At 43.1% G+C, this 14,287-nt stretch overlaps 1 protein-coding gene across 2 annotated transcripts in view; it reads right to left on the bottom strand.

Annotated features, from left to right (window-relative positions):
* CD109 (CD109 molecule) overlaps nucleotides 1–14,287 on the bottom strand; it is a 444,636-nt gene that overhangs the window by 360,537 nt on the left and 69,812 nt on the right. For both annotated transcript variants that reach the window (XM_077289898.1, XM_077289899.1), the window contains one exon: nucleotides 421–546. In XM_077289898.1, the coding sequence (XP_077146013.1) occupies nucleotides 421–546 (126 nt within the window). The remainder of the gene's footprint in view (nucleotides 1–420; nucleotides 547–14,287) is intronic.

Raw genomic sequence — 14,287 nt, forward strand, 5'->3', positions numbered from 1 at the left:
AAGAGTCTAATCATCTGATAAACATAAATGTTCTGGTCACAGATAAAACTGCTAGAAAACTACAATTGATTTCAATGGAACATTCTTTATAATGCTGTGTCAGAAATCAGTAACGAAAATCTCTGTGCATAGCCAAAATGTATTTAGTCTCTTCACAGACCCCCTTCATTCTAGAAATTAGCATTTATTTACAAACACAGATCTTGTGAATTGGAATTTTACACTTGGACATATGGCTTATCAGAAGGTACTGAAGTGTTGACTGGATTTCCTCAAACCTAATACAGCAAATGAAATAATGTGAGTGGGAACAAAAACAGTACAATAAATATCTAATACCTTACATTTGGCAAACCTTTTTTATCATGTTCACAAAATTCTTAACACTGGAACATTTGACTGGTCAAATAGTATACTCACATGCAATTTTACTTTTATTGACCAATCTCCAAGTGGTGGATTATCACTTAGTTGGAAAATATTTGACACAACTCCTAACTCAGCATTTTCTTCAAGCCATTGCTCAATTAGATTTCCACGTGGATCCTTGAAAAAATATATATTATAAGGATGAATATTACGAACAATGAGTGGTTACTATACGCTAGGCTAGGTCACAACATGTCTCTGAATTACTTTCAGAACTATTGCTTGGAATAGTCAGCACATTTGACCTATATAAACTATTAATAAGGGCATATAGATTATAGACTGTTGAAAAGGCCTCATATCAGATGTCTTGTTGATAAAAAAAATATTTTATCACTTTATGTAAATGAGCTGTTTTAAGCTATGGGGAGGATGTTGCCTGGAAGATAATTCTGCCGCCAGAGCTTATTTTACAAAAAGGGGGAGTTACCAGTGTGATATTTAATGACCGCTCTCTGCTCTCCTGATCTCACTGCAGAGCTGTGGCACATCTGCCGGTTCCTCTCAGATTCCATCTCACAGGGAGACAGGGCTGTAAGTTACAATACAGAAGAGCTAAGAGAGAAGCAAACAGTGTGTTTGCAAGAATACAGATTTAATTTCTCCTATTCTGTGTTGGTTACTTGTCTCACACTGGAAACGCCTCCTTCATGTAAAATAAGCTCTGGGGGCAGAGTTATTTTTCAGGCACCATCCTCTCCAGAGCCTGGAAGAGGTCATTTATACATGGTGATAAAAGTTGATTGCTCAGCAACAACACATCTGATATGAGACACACAGGGAGGACTGTTTTCAGCAGTCTATAACCTGCATTCCCATATTAATAGTTTAGATAGGTGAAATGTGGTGATAGATTCCCTTTAACATATTCCCAAGATATTTGCATCTGTATGCCCACGTCTTTAACCATGACTAAGAACCATTTAGTAATATCTGTTTGAAAACAATGCTCTTTAACACAACTTTAGTAAAGTTTGGATATGAACAGTCATATCCCAGTAATAACAAGCAGCTGATTTAATAACAATGAAAGACTTTTCATGTTTTTTAAAATTTGAAAACATTCCAAAATGATCCCTCTCAGCCATTTGTGAAAGGATAATTGATCTTTAGATAACACTGACTAAACCTGATGGTATCACTGTCAGAGGTAGCATTATCCTGCTGTATCTTAAGGTATCATCACACTAAACGATATCGCTAGCGATCCATGACGTTACAGCGTCCTGGCTAGCGATATTGTTGAGTTTGACAGGCAGCAGCGATCAGGATCCTGCTGTGCCATCCTTGGTCGTTGCTGAAAGTTCAGAACTTTATTTGGTCGTCAGATCGGCGTGTATCGTCGTGTTTGACAGCAAAAGCAACGATGCCAGCGATGTTTTACAATGGTAACCAGGGTAAATATCGGGTTACTAAGCGCAGGGCCGCGCTTAGTAACCCGATATTTACCCTGGTTACCGTTGTAAAAGTAAAAAAAACAAACAGTACATACTCACCTTCTGCTGTCTGTCACACATCCCTCGCCGTCTGCTTCCCGCACTGACTGTGAGTGCCAGCCGTAAAGTAAAAGCAGAGCACAGCGGTGATGTCACCGCTGTGCCCTGCTACTGCCGGCGCTTACACAGTGCAGAGAAGCACATTCCCGGGGGACGTGAATGTAAGTATGTACTGTTTGTTTTTTTACGTTTACGCTGGTAACCAGGGTAATCATCGGGTTACTAAGCGCGGCCCTGCGCTTAGCAACCCAATGTTTACCCTGGTTACCCGGGGACTTCGACATCGTTGGTCGCTGGAGAGCTGTCTGTGTGACAGCTCTCTAGCGACCAAACAGCGACGCTGCAGTGATCGGCATCATTGTCGATATCGCTGCAGCGTCGCTAAGTGTGAAGGTACCTTTAGATGAGTGATGTGCCATATTTTCTATAATACCCACCACTTCATAGGCTTGCTGGAGGCAAAGGAGGGCAAATGTGGCTTCCTGTATCAACCATGACTGAATACGATCCTGTTATTTCTGTCCCTGATGCTATGAGGTGTGGCACTAACCTCGCTGTTGCCAATGGGAAATGTAACTGTTTTTCTGTTAAGCTCTAGTACTGTGGGACTTGTGTGCCTCCAGTCAGTTTTTATATGTTTTTTTTTTTTTGCAGTGAGCTTATTGGTTAAATGTAATTAATTTTCTGATGGACTCGAGAAAGGGACTCCTCCTTATTTAAACCTCCAGCAGTTAGTCCGTTGCTGCCACTTATAGTCTTGCTTCTCTGGTTCCCATAAATATCCACATCTAAGCTGCTTTTTAATCTCTTGTCATTTATTGTGGCCTGATTTTTGACTATCCACCAGCAAGATTTTTATTTTGCTCTTCTGGACATCTTGGTTTGCCACGGATCCCTGAGTACTCTTTGCTAGCCAGCTGTACCGGCTACCTATTACCTACTGCCCCCCCCCTTGATACAAGCATTTGGTAGTACTATTGTCTGGCTGGTGCCAATGGTGATGTTGGTGTTTCTGCTGCAGCTAGTAAGTCCTACATTAATCAATGTGGTATGTGGTTGATTTTCTTTTACACTACACTGCTCGTTGCCACTTTTTCTTTTACCATACATTTTGTACAGCACTATAACAAACTTTTAACAATTTCTTCAATCTTAATTTTTTAATCTTTGTCAAAAAGGATGCAACCAGAAATGTTAAATAGTTAGGTACATGTACAAAAAGCAAAATGTTGTAGTAGTTTACTCTTGTCAGATTGAACTAGTAGAACTGAGGTACAAAAGCAGACATTAAGTTAAATCCCTAGATTTTTTAACACGTTTTTCTATTTTTAAAGAAAATTCAACCCGCTTCCCAAAAATGTTGTGATAAAAAATACTAGGAAAGTACGTGCGACAAAAAGCAGCACAGGGTGCAGTTTTGGTGTGGTATGTATGGATGTAAAATTTGACTAGTGAAACAAATGTATAAAAAAATTGCTTGTCATATGCAGACATTGTGAGCTAGATAATCAAAGGTAAATGCCTAAACTTTGGGAAATTTTGTTTTGCATTTTTGAAAAAGCAATTTTTCCCCCTTCACAAATTGCATTCAAAATGGAAAAACTCAGTACAGTCACTTTTCTATGACAATGAATTCAAGGTATTTTTGTTTTCAGCAAAAAATATTGTGTTGGTTTGCTGTTTCCAGTGCATTAAACATGAAGAAAAAAAAAATGTGTAATTGTTATTCACATGCAGCAGAACAGATGGCAGCTGCACCAATCACTGATAAATCATAGAGTCTGGCATTGTTGCTGATCTCACTCTCTGCCTTTCAATATAATCTCTGTACTATTCACAGACTACGGCCGGCGTCACACTCAGCGTAAGACAATACGGTCCGTTTTTTACGGCCGTAATACGGCCGTAATACAGAGAAATGTTCCCAAAATAGTGATCCGTAGGCAGGGTGTGTCAGCGTATTTTGCGCATGGCATCCTCCGTATGTAATCCGTATGGCATCCATACTGCAATATTTTCTCGCAGGCTTGCAAAACCGACATCTAATGGATTTATGTGCTCAAATGTTCGGTAAAACATATATACATATATGTACAGTATATATATATATATGTCATTGAGACACATATATATATATTCTGTATTTATATTTAATTCAGCGCGAGATATGTGAAAAGCCGGTAATTCAATTGCCGGCTTTTCATTTCTCCTTCACAAACCCGACATGATATGAGACATGGTTTACATACAGTAAACCATCTCATATCCCCCTTTTTTTTTGCATATTCCACACTACTAATGTTAGTAGTGTGTATGTGCAAAATTTGGGCGCTGTAGCTGCTAAAATAAAGGGTTAAATGGCGGAAAAAATTGGTGTGGGCTCCCGCGCAATTTTCTCCGCCAGAGTGGTAATGCCAGTGACTGAGGGCAGATATTAATAGCCTAGAGAAGGTCCATGGTTATTGGCCCCCCTGGCTACAAACATCTGCCCCCAGCCACCCCAGAAAAGGCACATCTGGAAGATGCGCCTATTCTGGCACTTGGCCACTCTCTTCCCACTCCGGTGTAGCGGTGGGATATGGGGTAATGAAGGGTTAATGCCACCTTGCTAATGTAAGGTGACATTAAGCCAGATTAATAATGGAGAGGCGTCAATTATGACACCTATCCATTATTAATCCAATTGTCTGAAAGGGTTAAAAAACACACACACATTATTAAAAAGTATTTTAATAAAATAAACACACAGGTTGTTTTAGTATTTTATTGCTCTCTCAATCAATCTGAAGACCCTCGCTTGGCAAAATAATAAACCCACAATATACATACCCTCTGATGACCTGTCACGTCCCACGAGGTAATCCATCTGAAGGGGTTAAATCATTTTACAGCCAGGAGCAGTGCTAAAGCACTCGCTCGTGTCTGTAATCCCCCGGGTGCTGAAAGGAAAGCTGAGTGATCTTTACTTACATTGAGTTGTGGTGAGGCGCCCTCTGGTGGATGTTCTCATGACCTGGAGCCTTGGAAAAGTTCCCATGCTCGAGTTCATATGAGTTCATCCACCAGAGGGCGCCTCACTGCAACTCAATGTAAGTAAAGATCACTCAGCTTTCCTTTCAGCACCCGGGGGATTACAGACACGAGCGAGTGCTTTAGCACTGCTCCTGGCAGTAAAATGATTTAACCCTTTCAGATGGATTACCTCGTGGGTAGTGTTGAGCATTCCGATGCTGCAAGTATCGGGTATCGGCCGATACTTGCTGTATCGGAATTCCGATACCGGGATTCCGATACTCTTGTGGTATCGGGTATCGGGTATCGCAACAACATTAATGTTAAAATGTGTAAAAGAGAGAATTAAAATAAAAAATATCGCTATACTCACCTGTCCGACGCAGCCGGGACTTCAGCGAGGGAACCGGCAGCGTTGTTTGTTTAAAATTCGCGCTATTACTTGGTTACGTGAATTCCCGGCTTGTGATTGGTCAGGTCGGCCACGTTGCCGGGACGCGGACCAATCACAGCAAGCCGTGACGAAATTACGTCACGGCTTGCTGTGATTGGTCCGCGTCCCGGCAATATGGCCGCCCTGACCAATCACAAGCCGTGACGTCACGGGAGGCTGGACACGCGCCCATTTTAAAATGAGCGCGTCCAGCCTCCCGGCTTGTGATTGGTTGACCGCGGCGCAACCAATCACAAGCCGTGACGTCACGGGAGGCTGGACACGCGCCCATTTTAAAATGAGCGCGTCCAGCCTCCCGGCTTGTGATTGGTTGACCGCGGCGCAACCAATCACAAGCCGTGACGTCACGGGAGGCTGGACACGCGCCCATTTTAAAATGAGCGCGTGTCCAGCCTCCCGTGACGTCACGGCTTGTGATTGGTCAGGGCGGCCATATTGCCGGGACGCGGACCAATCACAGCAAGCCGTGACGTAATTTCGTCACGGCTTGCTGTGATTGGTCCGCGTCCCGGCAACATGGCCGACCTGACCAATCACAAGCCGGGAATTCACGTAACCAAGTAATAGCGCGAATTTTAAACAAACAACGCTGCCGGTTCCCTCGCTGAAGTCCCGGCTGCGTCGGACAGGTGAGTATAGCGATATTTTTTATTTTAATTCTTTCTTTTACACATTTATATGGTTCCCAGGGCCTGAAGGAGAGTTTCCTCTCCTTCAGACCCTGGGAACCATCAGGAATACCGTCCGATACATGAGTCCCATTGACTTGTATTGGTATCGGGTATCGGTATCGGATTGGATCCGATACTTTGCCGGTATCGGCCGATACTTTCCGATACCGATACTTTCAAGTATCGGACGGTATCGCTCAACACTACTCGTGGGACGTGACAGGTCATCAGAGGGTATGTATATTGTGGGTTTATTATTTTGCCAAGCGAGGGTCTTCAGATGGATTGAGAGAGCAATAAAATACTAAAACAACCTGTGTGTTTATTTCATTAAAATACTTTTTAATATTGTGTGTGTGTGTGTTTTTTAACCCTTTCAGACAATTGGATTAATAATGGATAGGTGTCATAATTGATGCCTCTCCATTATTAATCTGGCTTAATGTCACCTTACAATAGCAAGGTGGCATTAACCCTTCATTACCCCATATCCCACCGCTACACGGGAGTGGGAAGAGAGTGGCCAAGTGCCAGAATAGGCACATCTTCCAGGTGTGCCTTTTCTGGGGTGGCTGGGGGCAGATGTTTGTAGCCAGGGGGGGCCAATAACCATGGACCCTCTCTAGGCTATTAATATCTGCCCTCAGTCACTGGCTTTACCACTCTGGCGGAGAAAATTGCGCGGGAGCCCACGCCAATTTTTTCCACCATTTAACCCTTTATTTTAGCAGCTACAGCGCCCAAATTTTGCACATACACACTACTAACATTAGTAGTGTGGAATATGCAAAAAAAAGGGGGATATGAGATGGTTTACTGTATGTAAACCATGTCTCATATCATGTCAGGTTTGTGAAGGAGAAATGAAAAGCCGGCAATTGAATTACCGGCTTTTCACTAACACCGCTGCGTATTTCTCGCAAGTCACACTGCTGGTCCGTGTGGAATCTGTATTTTTCTCGCCCCCATAGACTTTCATTGGCGTTTTTTTGCGCAATACGCTGACAAACGCAGCATGCTGCGATTTTCTACGGCCGTACAAGACCGTATATTACGGATGCGTAATATACGGCTGATAGGAGCTGGGCCATAGAGAATAATTGGGCCGTGTGTAATGCGTTTTTATGGACGTATTTTCGGCGCTCATACGTCCGTAAAACTCGCTAGTGTGACGCCGGCCTACTACTCTCATTTTGATCAGTGCTGCAGATGTACAATATTAATGACTGCAGCATTGCTGAACTGTGAGCTCTGACATTGTCTCACTATTCGAAGTCACCCTAAAATGGCTTCTGCTTTCCATTTCTTGGCATTTATACATTAAAATCAAAGAATTCCTAGCACTTACAGCTTTATTGCAACTTCTTTTTTATTTCAGCATAATATCACATTAGGAAAAAAAATAAGAAGTTGCATTGAAGCTGTGGGTGACGGGAAATCCCTTCATTTTTATGATTTGATTGCTTCAACATGCACCTTCGGAATAAAGGTATGATCTCCCACCCAAAATATGAGTAGTTGGATAAGTACACTTGATTCTCAATGAATAGATAAAGGAAGCATGTAATAATTAAGTTAACTAACAAACAAACCTGTTTTACTATTATTATTATTATTATTACATAGTATAGTAGAGCCAGATACGATACAGTTAAATCCTTGCGCTACAGGTTATTAGATCACCTGACTAGTCCTGCTTCGGTTAATATATATTATTATATATTATACCTGGCTAGGTTATTATATAACCAGGCTAGCTTCTCTCTTGAATCGCTGACCAGAGTGGATGTGTGTTGCAGCTAAAGAGAGAGACAAGACAGAATATTTCTCTGAGGAGAGTCTGCACAGACCGTTCGCAGAGAACCGCAAGTATCAGTAGTTGCTATGGACAATAGCTGTTTTGTTTGACCAAGGTGGGATTAGCTCAGACAAGCATGAGTAGATGGGGTCTGCTCTACTTAATTAGCACCTGGACAAAGTTAAGAATTTATATTTATGAGTGTGTTTTTGTGCTGTGCAACCTGTGGAAAGCAATAAAAACTCCAAAACTCCATGTATTTGGATCAAAAACTGCATTGCCTGTGGAACGTTACCTAAGGCCTAATGCCTGACACCTACCCAAGAAAGAGAAACCCTACAATTGCTGGATGAAAAGAAGGTGTGAAGTGCCAGAGAGCACAGGTGATTGCAGTGTAAAGATTGAATGTCCTGAGTAAAGGCAGCTACAGCATTGCGAGCATAGTCTGAAAGCATAGAGGAGCTTGTTAACCAATTAGTCCAGGTGCAGCAGCAGACCCAACAGGAAACCAACAAACTCCTGATCCATCAGCTTCAACAGCAGCAGCAGTGTCAGCACTCTGAACATTTTTTATTACCTTTTGTGCATTACTGCCCTTTCCCAAGATGGCGTCATTGGTCTCATGTGCACTGTGTCTTCCTGCTATAAAACTCCACCCCAGCCTTCAGTCTGTGCTAGAGTATTCTGCCTTGCATCCAGCTCCTGTCCTCTGATTACTCCCTGGCTATATACCTGCTCCTGTGAACCTGTGTGGTGATCCTGCTACTCTGCTCTGAGTTCCTGCTGCATACATTGGTTTCCAGTAATCCTCCTTCATCTACTGCTCGTGTTTACTTCCATCTGCATTTGCTGGACATGTAAGCTGTTTCTGCTTTGCAATAACCTGAGACTATTAACCAGGCCTCCCTGGTTGAGCTAAGATATGATTTGAATTGCCTTATAGCATATCTATCTGTGTTTTGGACTACCAAGGACTTATTCGTGTCAAGTATCCTCAAGAATAACTGTGCTTCATAGACTTTCTGCTTGATTGCATTTTCCTCTGAAGTTTCCTTTAGACTGCTAAGCTGCGTTTAATATTTACACCAAGTGTTGTGGACTTCAGTTTCTCTCTGCACCTGTTTGAATCATCGTGTGATAATATAGACTTTACCACTTATAAAACTGTGTCCTGTAGTTGTCTTGTTCCATGCAAAGAGTCTCCTGAGTTATCCCCTATAATTATTACAAGCAGCAGGAGTTGTGGCAGCAGCTACAACAGCAGCAGCAGAAAAGTCATCAGCAGCATATGGATGTCCGGGCAGAAACTGTCTGGGCCAGAGAGAGAGATGCCATCACCCGCCAGCCAAACTGAAGGTATCCTGGAGAGGCAAAGTGTGGGAGGCCCTGCAGAAAATGATTCTAAAGGATGACATTGAGGCTTTCCTGACTGTATTGGAGATGGTAGCCTAGAGTGAAAAACTGCCCCCAGAGGTCCTAGCTCCATACCTTACTGGGGAACCGCATTAAGCATAACGCAACCTTGCCCTGAAGGATGCCAAAGCAGAGCTTATGGTATATTTGGGCATCACCCTGGCAGTCCAGTAGTGCATCTTTGATGCTACCAAAGGGACAAACCTCCCTGGTCCAAGATATCCGACCTGTCACACCTGGTGCAAAAATGGCTGCAGCCCAAAACCTGCTCTCCCACACAGATTGTGGATAGAGTGGTAGTGGACCAATTTAACCACTCACTACCAAAATCTTTGTAACGCCAGATTGCCCAAGCAGATCCTCATAATACAGATGATTTTTGAAAGGGCCACACTTCCATCTCTGGGAAGGGAGTGGCGGTAAGGTGTATCCATGGAAATGCCAAGAATTATCCCATGGCCCATGTTGACATAGGCACAGACTGTGGTTCAGTGACCCACCAAGTGCGAATGATCAAGGACTTGTTGCATGCTTTTGTTATCAGGCAAGATTTTCCTTCATTCTGCGACTTAAACTGTAGCACCCAGTAGTCCAGTATATCAGCAGGAATTTGCTATGATAACAAAGGTACATGATGTAAAGGTTAATTTCGATTCACTGTACTGGCTAAAAAGGAGTATGAGGAAACAACTCCTGAAGCCATTATCCCTGATCTGGTTGAGTTCCAGGGCAACTTTGGGATTGCCCATCTCAGAGACTTAACAGAAAAGGGTACTTTGGAAAATGTAAATGGGGATCTCCAAGAGACGGGAGTCAATAGTTGGTTTCCGCGAGGGGTCAGGCATAATGAGTTTGATTTTGTTGTGTCATGGGAGCAAAGGGAAGGGACAGCTAAAAAATCTCCTTCTCAAAGCCCAAGACAAAAACTCCAGGGGCTATAACCGGTCGACTCAAGCGAGACAATTTAGCCTGGGGATTAAGTACTTGTGTTCGTGCCCACAGGGGAAAGCAAATTCTTTATCCTTAGTGTAATGGAAAAAGTGGGAGAGATCAACTAAAAGTTAACCGACAAGGGAAAAACTAGCCTTTCCCGCATATTGTGGCAACCTACTAAAATTCTGGACGGGTAGGAACCCACTCAGAACCCTTTGCTTGTTGACCCGGTCAGGAGCCAACCTGGCAGGTATCAAATTGATAGAAACTTAGCTGCTTTCCCAAAATCAGCATAGCCAAAAATCAAAATACGGTAATAATAAAAATAATAATAATAATCTTATAGTTATGATACTTTTTAATGGCTAACAAAAATAGAATAAATGATGTTACAAAGCAAGATTCAAGATTTCTTCGGTCTTTTCATCAGGCATGATATAACAAGATTCTTTGTTATAACATGCCTAATGAACAAACCTAAGAGGTCTTTTTAACATAATTTATTTTGCTTTCGATAGCCATTAAAAAGGTATCATAACTACAAGATTATTATTTTGCTTTTACCATTGAGAGCAACATTTGATTCAAAAACTGTATTGTGTGTGAATGCTGCCTAAGACCTAATGCTGGATGCCTACCAGAGAGTGAAACACTACAATACAAACATAAGTAGATTTGTGAATGAGAGTAATGTAATATTAGATATAACCCCCAAGGCACCAATCCCTGCAGCATCCCAGTACGTAAAGGGATTCAATAGGGCTTTGAGGGTTAGCCGCCGAGGAGCGGGGGCGCCACTTTGCATTCAAGAGGGTGCCAACCTCCGCTGGCAGGTAGGGTTGCCTGGATAGGGACCCTTGAGGGTGCAATAGCCAATAGAGTACGACAGTTAGATACAGGATAGGGTCAGACCATATAAAGTTTGTGTTACACTTTGGTGAAAATATCACTTGGCACCGATTTGGTTTTTTGTTATTTCTTGGGCCCTGCATGGAGGGTAGTTCAGGACTATACCAGTAAAGGTACCTTCACACTAAGCGACTTTACAACGATAACGATAGCGATCCGTGACGTTGCAGCGTCCTGGATAGCGATATCGTTGTGTTTGACACGCAGCAGCGATCAGGATCCCGCTGTGAGATCGCTGGTCGTTGCTGAAAGTCCAGAACTTTATTTCGTCGCTGGATGTCCCGATGTCTTCACTGGTAACCAGGGTAAACATCGGGTTACTAAGCGCAGGGCGGCGCTTAGTAACCCGATGTTTACCCTGGTTACCATTGTAAATGTAAAAAAACCCCACATACTCACATTCCGGTGCCCGGCGTCCGCTTCCCTGCACTCCTCCTGCATCCTGTGTAAGTGCCGGCCGTAAAGCAGAGCGATGACGTCACCGCTCTGCTCTGTGGGAGATGCTGGAGATGTTCGGCGCTGACACAGGATGCAGGAGGAGTGCAGGGAAGCGGACGCCGGGCACCGGAATGTGAGTATGTGTTTTTTTTTTACTTTTACAATGGTAACCAGGGTAAACATCGGGTTACTAAGCGCGGCCCTGCGCTTAGTAACCCGATGTTTACCCTGGTTACCAGGGGACTTCGGCATAGTTGGTCGCTGGAGAGCCATCTGTGTGACAGCTCTCCAGCGACCACACAACGACTAAACAGCGACGCTGCAGCGATCGGCATCGTTGTCTGTATCGCTGCAGCGTCGCTTAGTGTGAAGGTACCTTTAGAATTTAGGATTCCCATGAGTGTTTAGGGACCCATAGGGTTGACAGGGTGAGCCGTCGGTGAGTGGGGGCGCCATATTGCGTTCAAGAGGGTGCCAACCTCCGCTGACAGGCAGAGATAAATCTAGGGACAGATAAAGTATTAATGCACACATATATGTCCCCCTCCGTCTTCCTCTAACTATCGGGCCAGGTTTTTATTGACCCACTCTTTTTGTAAGTGGTGTGATGTTGTATATGCTTTTATAGGTCCTATTGTGCGTATTTATGATTAAATAAAATTATCGTTTAGATATTAGTTTTTTGTTTATTTTTTGTATTTGATACTAATTTCAACTATCTAGTAATGATTTTTTAATATTAGATATTGCTAAACAATGGGCCCCAAAGTCACTGTGAACAATCACTGACTGAAGAATATTTAAAATACAGTAGGTTGGGGCTACCATTGTGCCTACTAAACTGTGTAAAGGGATAATCGAAAGCAACAACAAATAATGAGGAACAAAAAGCCTAATTAAAACTCACTCAAATTTTTACATGGTATGGAATTTTTAAAGAGGTAATTCTGCATTGGAAGATGCGCAGTGCCCAGTGACAGGTGATTGACATCCTGTCGGTCATGAATTCCAGATGGAAAACATTTGTAAACATACCAAGTTAGTTTTGGAGGAACAGGGTTGAGCAGTTAAGAGGGGCATTGGGGGATGTGGGCAAAGTTTTCTCTGATTGTATCGATCTTCTGCTTAAAGAAAAAGGCAAAGTCTTCAGCAGAAATGAGAGGAGAGGGAGGTGGTGCTGGGGGACGGAGTAGAGAATTGAAATTGATGAAAAGCTGTTTAGGGTTGTGAGACAGGGAGGATAAGAGAGATGAGAAGTAAGTTTATTTTTCGGCAGTGAGTGTGGACTTGAAGCTGGCGAGGGACTGCTTGTATGCGATATAGTGCTCAGCAGAACGGGATCTCTTCCATCTCTGCTCAGCAACCCTGGAAGCCCGTCTCAGTTCTTTGGTCAGGCTGGTCAGCCAAGGCTGCCTATTGATTTTACAAGTTTTGCTGTGCGTGAGGAGGGAGGCTGAATCAAGTGCTGCTGTTATTGTGGTGTTGTATAAGGTGGCAGCAGCATCTGTGTCATGTAAGGAAGCTATTTCTGTAAGAGGGAAAAGTGTTGTGAACTCTGTTCTCGGACTCCCTCCTGTGGTTGTGAGTGGTACTGTGTGAGTTGGTCTTTGGGCTCCCTCTGGTGGCTCTTTTGTCATTCTGCGGGTCTGTGGCTGGGATCAGCTGCCTCGTTACCTGCTAGTCAGGTTTCCTATTTAACTCACCTGGACCTTCATTTTTTGCCTGCTGTCGATGTATTCAGTGCTGTTCTGGTTTCTCCTGACTTCATTCGTTTTCAGTCTCTCCAAGAGAAGCTAAGTTTTTGCTCGTTCATTTTTTGCTCATCTGTGTTCTATATGTTTCTCAGTATACGATGAGTTCTGTCCAGTTTGCTAATATGTGATCTTTTGCTTGCTGGTAGCTCTGGGGTGCAGAGTTTCTCCCCTCACATCGTTAGTTGGTGTGGGGGTTCTTGCATTCTCTGCGTGGAAATTTTTTGGATAGGGTTTTTTACTGACCGCACAGATTCTTGCTATCCTCTTCCTATTCAGTGATTAGTGGGCCTCCTTTGCTGAACCTGTTTTCATTTCTACGTTTGTGCCTTCTCCTTAACTCACCGTTATTATTTGTGGGGGGCTGTTCTAAACTTTGGGGTTATTTCTCTGAGGCAAGTGAGGCTTTTATTTCTCTCTAGGGGTAGCCAGTTTCTCAGGCTGTGAAGAGACGTCTAGGATTTTAGGAACGTTCCACGGCTACCTATAGTGTGTGCGGTTAGGATCAGGGTTGCGGTCAGTCCAGTTACCACATCCCCAGAGCTCGTCCTAAGTTCTCTTACTTAGCTGGTCAGATTTGTGATCCTAAGCCACTAAGGATCATAACAGTACAGCAGGTCATAAAGTGTTAAATGCATCGCAGAAGCGGGATAAGAGAAGTCCTGAGTGCATTTTTTTATCTTTGCTGCAGTTTGTTTTGCTTCTCTCCTCCCCTTAATCTCTGGGTGGCTCTGAATTCAGCTGCAGACATGGATATTCAGAGTTTGACTTCTAATATGGATCATCTTACTGCAAGGGTACAAAGCATTCAGGATTATGTTGTTCATAGTCCTATGTCAGAGCCTAAGATACCTATTCCTGAGTTGTTTTCTGGAGATAGATCTAGGTTTTTGAATTTTAAGAATAATTGCAAGTTATTTCTTTCATTGAGACCTGGTTCCTCTGGTAATCCAGCTCAGCAAGTTAAAATTATTATTTCTTTG

The sequence above is a fragment of the Ranitomeya variabilis genome, chromosome 2 (assembly GCF_051348905.1).
Source record: "Ranitomeya variabilis isolate aRanVar5 chromosome 2, aRanVar5.hap1, whole genome shotgun sequence".
Lineage (NCBI taxonomy): Eukaryota > Metazoa > Chordata > Amphibia > Anura > Dendrobatidae > Ranitomeya > Ranitomeya variabilis.